Here is a 13,549-nt window from a genome sequence, read left to right on the forward strand (position 1 = left end):
GTATATGTTTCAGTATTTTTTGATGAGATTTTGCACCTGTATAGATAGCTGGCATGACAATCAAGACACAGAATACTTCTCCCTCCCCTAAAAGTCCCTCCTTGCAATTTTACTGAGGTCTTTTTAAGTTCTCTAAGCTTGGCTTCTTATTTTTTAATCATAAGATCATAGCATCCAATCCCATCACTTCGTGGCAAATAGATGAGGAAAAATTGGAAACAGTGAAAGGCTTTATTTTCTTGGGCTCCCAAATCACTGCAGATGGTGACTGTAGGCATGAAATTAAAAGACGCTTGCTCCTTGGAAGAAAAGCTATGACAAACTTAGACAGTGTATTAAAAAGCAGAGATATCACTTTGCTGACAAAGGTCCATATTGTCCAACTATGGTTTTTCAGTAGTTATGTACAGATGTGAGTTGAACCGCAAAGAAGTCTGGGAGCCAAAGAATTTATGCTTTTGAAATGTGGTGCTGGAGAAAACTCTTGAGAGTCCTTTGGACAGCAAGGAGATCAAACCAATCAATCCTAAATGAAATCGACTCTGAATATTCATTGGAAGGACTAATACTGAAGCTGAAGCTCCAACAGTTTGGTCACTTGATGTGAAAAGCTGACTCATTGGAAAAGACCCTAATACTGAGAAAGATTGAAGGCAGCAGGAGAAGGGGACGACAGAGAGTGAGATGGTTGGATGGCATCCCTGACTCAATGGCCATGAGTTTGAGTAGACTTCAGGAGTTAGTGATGGATAGGGAGGCCTCGCATGCTGCAGTCCATGGGGTCGCAAACAGTAGACACAACTGAGCGACTGAACATTAAAATCCCCTGCATATACTTTGTTAAAGTTTCCCAAAGATTTTCCTGATGTAAGAATCATTTTATGAAAGTACGTTTAGATACTCATAAGAAATTTATTTATTAAAATATTTTCTGCCAAGATTTCTCATTAGTGCTATTCAGTGTAGTATTTACCTTTCTCAGCTGATGTCTCAATCTAAGTGTCAATCAACAGATGAAGGGATACATTATATATATAATATATATGTATGTACTTTATATACATACATATAATAGAATACTACTTAGACCTTAAAAGAAATAAAATTTTGCCACTTACTGGTTGCTAATGTCTATGGAGAAGGGGGACGTGGGGAGTTGTTAAATTGAAATTTCATGAGGACGAGATGGTTGGATGGCATCACCGACTCAATGGACATGAGTTTGGGTAAACTCCGGGAGTTGGTGATGGACAGGGAGGCCTGGCGTGCTGCAGTCTATGGGTTCGCAAAGAGTCGGACATGACTGAATGATTCAACTGAACTGAACTGATGCTAACTCATAAAACTTTGTACATTAAATATGTGCGATTTTGGTACATAAATTATAGCTCATGAAGCTGTTAAAAATAATTAGAAAGTAAGTAAATCTAGGGCTTTCCTGGTAACTCAGTTGGTAAATAATCCCTCTCAATGCAGGAGACCCCGGTTTGATTCCTGGGTCAGGAAGATCCGCTGGAGAAGGGATAGACTACGCACTCCATTATTCTTGGGCTACCCTTGTAGCTCAGCTGGTGAAGAGCCCGCCTGCAATGTGGGAGACCTGGGTTGGAGAGAGGAAGCTGCTAAAACAAATAAAAGGTAAGTAAATGTAATTCAAGCCAAAAGGGCTGCTTAGAACAGTGCGTGTATGCTTACTCAGATGTGTCCAACTCTTTGCAACACCATGGACTATAGTCCACCAGGCTCTTCTGTACATGGGATTTTCCAGGCAAGAATACTAGAGTGGGTTGTCATTTCCTTCTCTTGCTTAGAATAGCAACTTACATATTAAAGGGAATTGGTGGAAAGGATGGTTGGATGAACTCAGAGGGGATAAGAGAAGAGGTAATCCAGTGCAGTTTAGTAAGAACAGAAATCTTCCTCCCCTGTTGCTAAGCAACATAAGCTCATAAGTCTTCTTTCTAAAAGACAGGCATAAAATGCCTCAGCAACCATTACTTTCTGTGTCTATGGCTCTGATAAAGTTTCATATTCACAGGAAAAATATTTATTGGGATCTGGTGTCCCTTCTATCAGTGGGACATGGGCAGGGTATTATTTGAACCCAGTTGCTACTTTTTATGACCCAGGGAGACTTAATAGAGTTACAGAGAAGTTTCCTTAAAAAAAAATTGTGTTTACAATGACATCCTAAAGATGGGTTGGAGTTTACAAAGTGGGACTGGGGATAGAGAACAGACAAGCATGGATAGAAGGTCTGGTGCAAAATTGTTCAGATAGGAAAGAAACCGGTGTGCTTAACGAACGAAGATGCAGCGATGTGAGAGGAGCAGAGAGAGGAAGGAGGTGAGAATGAGGTGAGACAGGAGAGAGGCAGGCAGCCATCAGCCATCAGACCGTCCATGAACTTGCAAATCAAAGTATACGCTATGGAACTTAACGTACAATTTAATATGAGTCACTGAGTTCTTTCATAGCCTTAATTTCCCAGAACAGTTTCAAGTTAACAGAAAAGTTGAGCAGAAGGTACAGAGTGTTCTCAGATGCTTCTTGCCCTGCCATTAAGATTTTAGGTATTTGACTTTTGTAGTACTCGTGCTAGTATTTGTTGATGTGTGGGTGCATGCACATGTATTTTTTTTTTTTTAATCATCCTGGCTATGGTATGAAACTACAAAGGACAAAAAGCATAGGCTGAGAATACAGTTGTAAATGCAGTGGCCTAGGCAGGTGACAGTATAGTTGTTCATGCAATGATGATGATGGTAGTGAAAGAAATACACGAAAATGAGAGACTTAAAACATAATTAGGAAATAAAATCAAAGGACTTCGTAATTGATTAGACACAGGAGGCAACAGAAGGGGAGAACTGAGAGGGTTACCACAGCCATATAGGATGGATGGCGGCTCAGATGGTAAAGAATCTGCCTGCAATGCAAGAGACCTGGGTTCGATCCCTGGATCAGGAAGATCCCCTGGAGAAGGGAATGGCAACCCACTCCAGTACTCTTGCCTGGAAAATCCCATGGACAGAGGAGTCTGGTGGGCTACAGTCCATGGGGTCACAAAGAGTAGGACAGGAAGGAGCGGTTGTCACTCACTCACCATAGCCATGGGTTAGGACCAAGTGGGAAGACGATTTGCAAAAACTTTGACCACTAGGGGGTGATGTGGGTCTTTCTGTAAAACATCTCTGAGCACGAAGGGCAGTCACAGACAGACCTTCCATCTGAGAAGTTGTTGGGTGCTTCATGGAACTCAAGTGAGAACTCTTAATAGTGGCTGTACAACTGTGGGTAATGATTAGTCAAATCCCCTTCACCTGCCTTCAGTCCTTTTACGATTGCATAGTCTCCAAGGGGCAGGTAAGTCTCAACAATGAGATGTTTGTCCCACTTATTTTCCAGGACCTGGAATCAGCTGCCTGTATTTCAACTGTGTCTACTTCCAGTTGAGCTGGTTAGGAAAGGATAGAACCAGAGACCCTCCAACTGGAAATAAGCAATTGTCTGCCTGGTGACTTTTAAATTAGAGGACCAAAAACTTCACCCTCAGGTCATGCTGGGAGACTTCATTTATGAACCTGCGGAGGCTTGTAAGCTTAGTTACCCCTGTGCAGGATCAGGATTACCATACCTTTTCCCAACCACTTTTCCCCATGATCCCCAGGCTCCTCACACCTGAGACAGCACTGTTTCTTTATTCTTGATCACATATGTGCCTGAGTCCCTTGGCTGCAGAGAGAGGGATATGAGATCTGCTCTCCCATCTTGCTTCAGTTCAGTTCAGTCACTCAGTTGTGTCCGACTCTTTGTGACCTCATGGACTGCAGCATACAAGGCCTCCCTGTCCATCCCCAACTCCTAGAGCTTGCTCAAACTCATGTCCATCGAGTCGGGGATGCCATCCACCATCTCATCCTCTGTCGTCCCCTCCTCCTGCCTTCAATCTTTCCCAGAATCAGGGTCTTTTCCAATGAGTCAGTTCTTTGCATCAGGTGGCCAAAGTATTGGAGCTTCAACCTCAGCATCAGTCATTTCCAATGAATATTCAGGACTGATTTCCTTTAGGATTGACTGGTTTGATCTCCTTGCAGTCCAAGGGACAATTAAGAGTCCTTTCCAACACTCTTGTCTTCTCCAACAGTTCAAAAGCATCAGTTCTTCAGCACTCAGATTTCTTTATGGTCCAACTCTCACATCCATACATGACTACTGGAGAAACCACAGCTTTGACTATACAGACCTTTGTCAGCAAAGTAATGTCTCTACTTTTTAATATGCTGTCTAGGTTTGTTATAGCTTTGCTTCCAAGGAGTACTCATCTTTTAATTTCATCTTCTTGCTTGGAGTCTTGCAAACAAACCCCTTCTCTGCTGCAAACCTGGGCATCTCGTGTTTTGACTTCCTGTGGGTCAGCCAACATGAGTTTAGTCCAGTAACAGTTGAGAGAATGATGTGCAAATATCCTGGCATGCCAATAAGTATTTTAATAGCAGAATCTGACCTTAAACTTTGTAACCCCCATAGCATCTACCACATACCCAGTATCTGCAGTTGTCTGGGTCAAACATAACTTAGCAATAAGTAAATGAATGCAACCACAATTTCCAGTCAAGATTGTATTGAATTTCCAGCCAGTGGAACAAGAAAAAGGGTGAGAATGAGAAAAGGAGGAGGAAAAGTGATTACAGATGGCAAATTTAGAGGAATCAAAGAAATCTAAAAAAGCATTGCATTATTAACAACATTTAACAAGTTTAACATAAATATAAAAAGTTAGTTATTTCCATGTAATAGCAACAAATGGCTAGAATATATTTTTTAAAGAGAGAGACCACTTACTATTACTAACATAACATAAAATACATAAAAAACAAATCTATCTGGTAAATAAAACTAACTCAGATAACTTTTAAATTTTAGAGGAAATCATTTTAAAATGCTCTGAAATAAGTGAAGCTACGTACCATGATCATGAAAGTTAACCAATTGGAAGAGTATTCCCATATATGTGTTCAATGTAGCACTAAGCAAAGCCACAAAAGTTATTTTCATGAGACTTGACAAAAGTCATCTGAAATTTAAGTGAAAAGCAGAGAGAATAGGGAAGATAATATTGAGCAAGTACAAAGGGGACTTTCCCTTCAAATCATCACATTAGTTTTGTAATTTAGGATTACGAAAAAGGTAAAAATAGACAATTGGAAAGTAATAAATTAAAAATAGGCCCTTGAATATATAACCTAGTTTATATCTGATAGAACCATCATTACAGGTATGTAGAAGAATAATGCAACATACGATAAGGTCTTGTAGGACAGGTTGCTTTCCAAAGAAAGAAAGATTAATTTAAACCAATTTTCACAGCATAAGCAAACATGAATGTTGAAAGGATGAAATGTTTAAATGCAATATCCAAAATGCTAACTGTTTTATAAATAACATGGGAGTATATCTTTATGAACTTCGACTGTAGGAGCATTGCTTATAAAGAATTACAGCATGCATGCCCCCCTGAATAAAAATATAGATTCTCCTAAAAAAGGACCATCAACCCAAAAAAAGCATCCTAAAGACTGAAACACAAGTCACAAATTGAAAAGCATTGGGTTGGCCAAAAAGTTCATTTAGGTTTTTCTGTAACAGAGTATGGAAAAACCTGAATGCAATTTTTGACCAACCCAATATTAGCAGCACAAATCAATGAAAAAGTTTATACCTGGGATATATAAGGAATTGTTACAAATAAATAATAGCTAATCAACCAAAAAGTAATATAAGCAAAAGGCAATGTACAGAAAACACCAGTGGCCTATGAAAGCAAAAACTACGTTGACCCTCCTTAGCAATCATAAAAATGTGAACTAAAACTACAGTGAGATATCATTTCAACCCATTTGTTATTTAGTTGCTAAGCTGTGTCTGACTCTCTGCAACCCCATGGATTCCAGTACACCAGTTTCCCTGTCCTTCACTATCATCCAGAGCTTGCTCAAACTCATGTCCATTGAGTCAATGACACCATCCAACCATCTCATCCTCTGTCACCCACACATTAGACTGGCAAAATTCAAGGAACATTACATGCCAATTGAGTCCTAGATGTGGAACATTTGAAAACACTTGACTATTTATTTGACTTAAATATATTAGAAAGCATTTTCTCTTATTATTAATATGTTAAGCTGACATGGTGACCCTAATGCTTGATTACTATATTACCTAGTGTAGAGAAAATCTTGCACCTAAGTATGTAAAGGAATACCTAAGAATGAGGTCCTATTTGCAGTAGCATAAAAATCTAGAGAAAATAAAACATTAATTTAAGAATGTGCATTAATTTAATAATGGATAATAAATTCTGACAAATAGAATGGAGTCCTACATACCAATGAATTATCTAAAATTGTATGTAATAACATGAATTACTATTATGGACATAATGTTGAATAAAAAGCATGCCACAGAAAAAAATTATGAAGAGACTGATCCCCCTTAGATAAATTTCAGACATACAACATTGAATAATATATAATTCACAGTCTCTTAGTGTGTTAGTCACTCATAATGTCCAACTCTTTGTGACCTGCCAGTCTCCTCTGTCCATGGGATTCTCCAGGCAAGGATACTGGAGTGGGTTGCTATTCCCTTTCCGGATATCTTCACACCCAGAGATTGAACCTGGGTCTCCTGCATTACAGGCAGATTCTTTACCCCAAGGGAAGTCCTAACATAAGTGCTAAAAATTATAATGAAGAGCAAGTGAATAAAAATATAAACTTCAGGGTTATTACCTGGATGGGGTGAAGAAAGAATCATAAAAATCTTACAGAAAAAGCACAGGGATTGAAAGAGTCTCAGCGATAATCCCATAAAAGGGAAATGCTACCCACTCCAGTATTCTGGCCTAGAGAATTCCTTGGACTCTATAGTCCATGGGGTCGCAAAGAGTCAGACAGGACTGAGCGACATTCACTTTCACTTTCAGATGCACTGCATATTCAACAGAAATATAATTTTTATGAGTTCAACATTTAATTTAAACAGCTGCTGCATGATTTTGTAAGTGTGGTAGAAGCTATGATTGACATACAGCAAGTTGTATGTTTCATTGCCTGAGAGGGAAGTGAGGATGGGAGGAGGCAAACTGACAAATTCGAAAAGAAATAAATTAATGATGTGTGATTTTATTTAGAAGATAATGAAAGAGAAGATTCAGGAAAAAAAAATAATAAAGCAGTTTAAAATTCGAGCTAGTTGTTTCACCAGCTTTCCCTCCCCTAAGCCCAAGAAATAGAGTCTTAGGTACCCAGGGACTATGAAGACCACAGAAACCGTCCACGTCACAAGGAGGAGCTGAAGGGGGATGAGGCGCCGGAGAGGAGAAGCCACGGCCCTGCTTCCTCCCCGAGCCAGCCATGTGCCTCGGCAGCCTGTGCTGTGTGGCTCTTTTACTCTGGGGAGCAGGTTAGTTCCTGTTGTCAAGTGGTTGGATTTCAATCTCAGGACTTTCTCCTGTGGCTGCAAAATCAGCCTTTCTCCTGGGCTTTCCCTACACCATCTGTCTCTTTCCTCACAGGCTCCATGGACACCGAGGTCACCCAGAGTCCAAGTCAGCTGATCAAAGGAAAAGACGAGAAAGCAAAGATGGATTGTGTTCCCAAAGAAGGACATGCTTACGTTTACTGGTATCGCAAGAAGCTGGAAGAAGCATTTGAGTTTTTGGTTTACTTTCAGAATGAAGACCCTATGGAAGAAACAGCTGTGTTCAAACAGCGATTTTCAGCTGAGTGCCCCAAAAACTCACCCTGCAGCCTGGAAATCAAGTCCACCGAGGCAGCGGACTCAGCTTTGTATTTCTGTGCCAGCAGCCAGTCCACAGTGCAGCACGTCAGCTCTTCCTAGAACACAAACTCACCGTGAACCCAGCTCAGGAAATCAGTGGTGTCGCAGGAGGGTAGGAACTAACAGAAACCCACCTTGAAAGAGCATGAACCAGATGGAAAAAATCTGTAAATGAGCAACACTGCATGAGAAGAAGGGGAGGTGGAAAACAGCTAGTGGGAACACAAACCCAAGGATGGGGCAGGAAGCTGTAAGGGGTCTCGGATTCCCCTGGTTGCAGGGTATCTGGCAAAGGAGACACAGGATGTGACTCAATGGGTTCCTAACAATCTTTATTAAAACATGTAGTTCTGTGCTTTTCATCTTGCAAAACAGTGCCTGTAGGAATAAGGAAAATCAGCAGGGGTACCCTGATCTCCTGGCTCTGCACATTCATTGATCCAGAGACTCCTCAGGGTTCATCACTGCTTCTCTCAGCTGTCCTTGCCAGAGAAACTGAACCAGAAACTCAGCAACTCCCTACGTCCTGAAAACTACAATCACACAAGTTTTAAAAGCAATTTGAGGTATAACATAGTCACGATAAAATATACCCATTTCAAGTATATATTGTAATATGTTTGATAAATTTTTAGACCCATGTAACCTACTTGATAGGGCTTCCCTGGTAGCTTAACAGTAAAGAATCTGCCTGCAATGAGGGAGACCTGGGTTCAATTCCTGGGTCGGGAACATCCCCCAAAGAAGGAAATGGCAACCCACTCCAGTATTCTTGCCTGGAGAATCCCATGGACAGAGGAGTCTAGCAGACTACAGTCCACAGGGTTGCAAATAGTTGGACACGACTGAGCTATTCACACACACACAGACGCACACACACACAGAGGAGACCTACCTGGTGTGCTTCACTGGTGACTCAATGGTGAAGAATACGCCTGCCAAAGCAGAAGACAAGGGTTTGATCCCTGGGTGGGGAAAACCCTCTAGAGGAGGAAGCAGCAACCCACTCTAGTATTCTTACCTGGGAAATCCCATGGACAGAGGAGCCTGGCATGCTACAGTCCATGGGGTCGCCAAAGAGTTGGATACTCTTAGTTGGACATGACTTGGAGATTAAACAGCAATAACAAGCATGATACTCAAGGTACAGAATATTTCCCCCTTCCTAAATGTCCCCACATGCTGCTTTATTGAGGTCTTTACATTCTCTCTGTATTGCTGCATTGCTCTGTATTTTTTCATCCAACACATCTTACATATAGTTTGTTGATTTTTTCCTGTTTTTCCTAAATTTATTCTTTAAAATGTATTATAAATGTACCTTTGAATACTCAGAAGGAGTTTATTGATTAAAATATTTCCTGCCAAGATGTCATGTTAGCCCCCTTCATTTCAGTCTTTACAATTCTCAACTGATGTCTCAGCCTTAGCATATGATATAAAAACACCTCCAGAAGTGAATGTTCGTGTTCACCAGCAGCCACATCTGAGATGAGGTATCATCTCATGTCTGTAAGAATCATATTTCCAGGACTAGAACACAATCTTAGTAAGTCCTGTTCTTGTCATAACTTAGGTCTGTCAATCAGTCTGAAAGTGTTTTATTTTTTTAATCAAACCCCTTTAACAAATCTGAACTTACACTGTAGATAAAATATTTCTCAGGATATATGAACTTCCTAATACTTCTTGTCCATATATTTTATCACAAAGAATATTCTCTTCTAAAGCAGAAATATTTAACCTGGGACCTGTGGATCTCCAAGGGGTAAAAGGATAGAATTCAGGAATCCATGAATCTGAGTGGGAAAATGAATGTTTATTTTTACTAATCTCTAACTAAAGTACAGCTTTTAGTTCACAATAGATGTAGTGAATAAATCAGAGCAATGTTAGTAGAACCTGTGACAAAGGCAATAATGGAAATCACGGGGTATTTGCATACATTTTTTGTGTATTATAACACTTGATGTGTATTACAGTTGATATGAAATTTTCATATCCCATTACATAGAGTAAATATCATTACTCTCATCACTCCCTGCTTGGAAATCTTGCCAGTTTTCAGATATATTTCAGAATATATATATTTTTTCAATATTTACTTATTGATTTGGCTGCATTGTGTCTGCTTTCAGCGAGGGGGATTGTTTGTTGTGGCACACAGGCTTGGTTGCCCTATGGCAGGTGGGATCTTAGTTCCCAGACTAGGGATCAAACCCATGTTCCCTGCCTGGAAGCCAGATTCTTAACCACTGGACCACCAGGAAAGTCCCCCAGGATACGTTTTATTAAATGAATTTTAAAGATGTATATATATCATAAATTTCCTTGAAAATATCTTGATAATATTTGCATTTATTCTGCATTTCAGAATAATTGTTATCTTTTGTAATACTGTATATCCTACTTTATGAGTTTAAAACATTATTCTCAGAAGCAGTGCCTAGGATTTAACAAATCACCAAAAGTGTTCATGTGTGAAGAATGAGACCCTCAACTTTACAGATGTCATTTCAACCTCAAACCTAGACCCAATGTTTGGAAGTGAGCTCTCAGCCAGCATTCTTTTTCAGAGTTCTACCCCAGGGCTGCACTGTCTCGTCATTCTCATTCTGAATCATACATCATTTCCTTTCCCTTTGTATCTCTCTCTCTCTCTCTCTCTCTCTCTCTCTCTCACACACACACACACACACACATGTATCTTTCTTCCAGAAAGTAGCAGCGACAGTGTCTGAACCACCAGATTCCAACCAAGTTTCATCATAAAATTGTCTTTTATCACAGATGACCCCCAGATATAAAAATAAAACAAACATTTATCTACCAAAATAACAACATTTGATAAGAAATAATCTATGACCACATTATCATTTATCTAAGATTCTGGAATAAATGATTTTATGCAATGAATGTAAACTGATTGCATAAATTTCAGCCCAGTGCTGGGAAATGATATGTTTGTGAGCTTGCACAATCCCATGTCAGTAAATATCTGAATTTTCTGGATGTAGTATTAGCTTCCTAAGTCCTCTTAATGAAATAAAAAGTCCAGAAAATAATAATAGCAAACACAAATATGGTGTTTATTCTATGTTAAGAACTGTTCTTTAAATACTATTTAGAACAACTTTTCAAGCAGATGTTTATTATATCCATTTTACAGGTGAGAAAATCTAGGGGAGGTTAAGAGACTTGCCCAGTGACATAGCTGCTAGTTGGCAGGGCCAGAATTCAAGCCCAGGTTGTCTCCCAAACCCTTGCTCTAATCCACCAACATGGGGGTGGGGTGGATTTAGGGCCCTTTGCTTTTTGCTAAAGTTACCCAACTCACCTCTATACTTCATCTCTACTCTATCAGTTTGTCGTTGTTGTTGAGTCACTCAGTCGTGTTTGTCTCTTTGTGACCCCATGGACTGCAGCACACCAGGCTTCCCTGTCCATCGCCAACTCCTGGAGCTTGCTCAAAATCCATCGAGTCGGTGACACCATCCAACCATCTCATCCTCTGTTGTCCCCTTCTCCTCCTGCCTTCAGTCTTTCCCAGCATCAAAGTCTATTCTAATGAGTCAGCCCTTTGTATCAGTTGGCCAGAGTATCAGAGCTTCAGCTTTGGCTGAAGTAACTGTACCAATTACTTGTAATAAATACAGAGGACAGAGAGAACTGGCTTTATTTTATAGCAAAACCTCTGAACCTCTTCTTGTGTTTGGAGTTCCCCACTAACAGTGTTAGTGGGAAATCGAGCCGTTGATAGAGAGGCAATAATAGGCTCTGAATATGGTAGGCATTTCCCTGTCCTAGTTTTCATCACGGTGAATGCACAGGCACAGTCTGCTTGTGACTCTGACCAGGAAATGGGAGATTCAGTCTCCTCACCACTTGGCACTTGTCCGTTTAGAAGGGATAGAAACAGTTCCGTTAGGCGGAAGGGAAAATGCAAATGTCTTGATCTTTCTCAGTGTCTCCATGTGCAAACTCAGCTGCGACAGTCCCTTGACAGCAGTGACAAATTCTGCATATTTTGAGCCAGGGGGAGCTCTAGGTTCCAGCCTTTGCCCTTGGCCTCCCTCATACTTTATCTGGGGTTTTACAAAGACCCAGTCCTTGCCATGGGTAGCTGGGCCCTCTACCTGGCCCTTTGTCTCCTGGGAGCAGGTGAGCCCCACACCCAGTCAGTAAAGTCCGGTCCTGGACGTGTAGACCCCCATGCACTCAGGCACCCTCATCTCACAGTGGTGTCTGGCTCCCTTCCAGGTGTCATCACCAGCCTCTGTATCTTTACCCCACAGGACCCACGGATGCTGAATTCTACCAGATAAGATTCCTGCTCGCTGAGGCTGGCCAGGATGTGACCCTGGAGTGTAAACAGAAACTGGGCTACAACACCATGTACTGGTACCGGCAAGACCCAGGGCAGGGTCTGAAGTTGATTTATTACTCTACGGTTGAAAAGGACATTCAGAGAGGAGACTTATCTGAAGGCTACAGCGTCTCTCGAGAGAAGAAGGAGCTGTTTCCTCTCACTGTGGAGTCGGCTCACACCAACCAAACAGCCGTGTGCCTCTGCTCCGGGAGCACCACAGTGGAGCACGGCCACCTCCCACCTGAGCACAGACCCACTCCAGCCCAGAGCCCCCGATGCAGCCTCCATCTAAAAGCTTGTAAAGCATCCTTTCCCTTCACTCTCTGACTTCGTAATCAGGAACTCATCAGAACAGACCTAGAGGACACACTTTGTTCCTTTGTCTTTTCATCACTCCTTGTACACTTATCAATAGTTTTTCTTGACATTTTCCTATGTCCCGCTATTTTTCCAAATACAAAGGGTACAAAACTGAGTAGAAGACAGATCTTTGCTCTAAGGAGCTGACAGCCTAGTAAGGAAATAATTATGGTGGATTTGAATATAGTAATCTGTAAAATCATATAGCACATAATATTACAATAGCAATATATAATCAGAAGTCCCGTGGGAGCTCTGGGGAAGACACGCCAGTTCTGTCTGGTTGGATTAGAGAAAGCTAAGAGCATTTGAGCTTCATGAGATGGATTTGATTGTGAGTAGGACATTCATGATAATGAGCCATACTTTGAAACAATTATAGAAGAGAAAGAACTTAATCAACCGATAAAAATTTTATCCAGTAGAACAATTTTGAGAGAGTTAATGGGATGGAGTTTCTTAACAAGATGGGTGTCTGGTTTCATGGATGTGAATATAGAAGTGTATGATAGGTTGTTGCTCAAAAGAGGGAACTGAAATAAGGAAAATATTCAGTTGTCATTAGCAGACAGGCGGTCAATACAATTTTTCAGTGGTCTTTGTATGACTTAGGTTCCTTACAAAGCTGCAACATCAGATAAAATGGGACCATGTTATCAGTAGCAATCCCCATTTGAGATAGTAGAGTTTGAATTGTTTATTGTATAATGAGATAAAAATTGGAAGTAGGCAGTTGTATATACAGATGTCAATAGAGCTGGATTAGCGATACAGGTTTTGCAGAATTCAGCCTATAAAGGATTAAACTATGGCACCAGAAAAGTCCACCCAAAATACATATTTAGGTAGGGATAAAATACTTGGAAATATATATATTGTGGTATTCTAGTTCCCTTAGGAGATAAAAGAAGACAGGAATGAACTGTATGGGGATTGATCAAGGCATGAAATGTTTGAGAAAAGAAAAAAAGA

At 40.6% G+C, this 13,549-nt stretch overlaps 1 gene segment (V, D, J or C); it reads left to right on the plus strand.

The window, feature by feature from the left end:
* Nucleotides 1-7,322: 7,322 nt before the first annotated feature.
* Nucleotides 7,323-9,120, plus strand: LOC133072571 (probable non-functional T cell receptor beta variable 23-1). The segment is given in 2 exon segments: nucleotides 7,323-7,470; nucleotides 7,583-9,120. Coding segments are annotated over 2 exon segments (375 nt in total).
* Nucleotides 9,121-13,549: the final 4,429 nt, after the last annotated feature.

This window comes from Dama dama, chromosome 18, assembly GCF_033118175.1.
Source record: "Dama dama isolate Ldn47 chromosome 18, ASM3311817v1, whole genome shotgun sequence".
In the NCBI taxonomy this organism is placed as follows: Eukaryota; Metazoa; Chordata; class Mammalia; order Artiodactyla; family Cervidae; genus Dama; species Dama dama.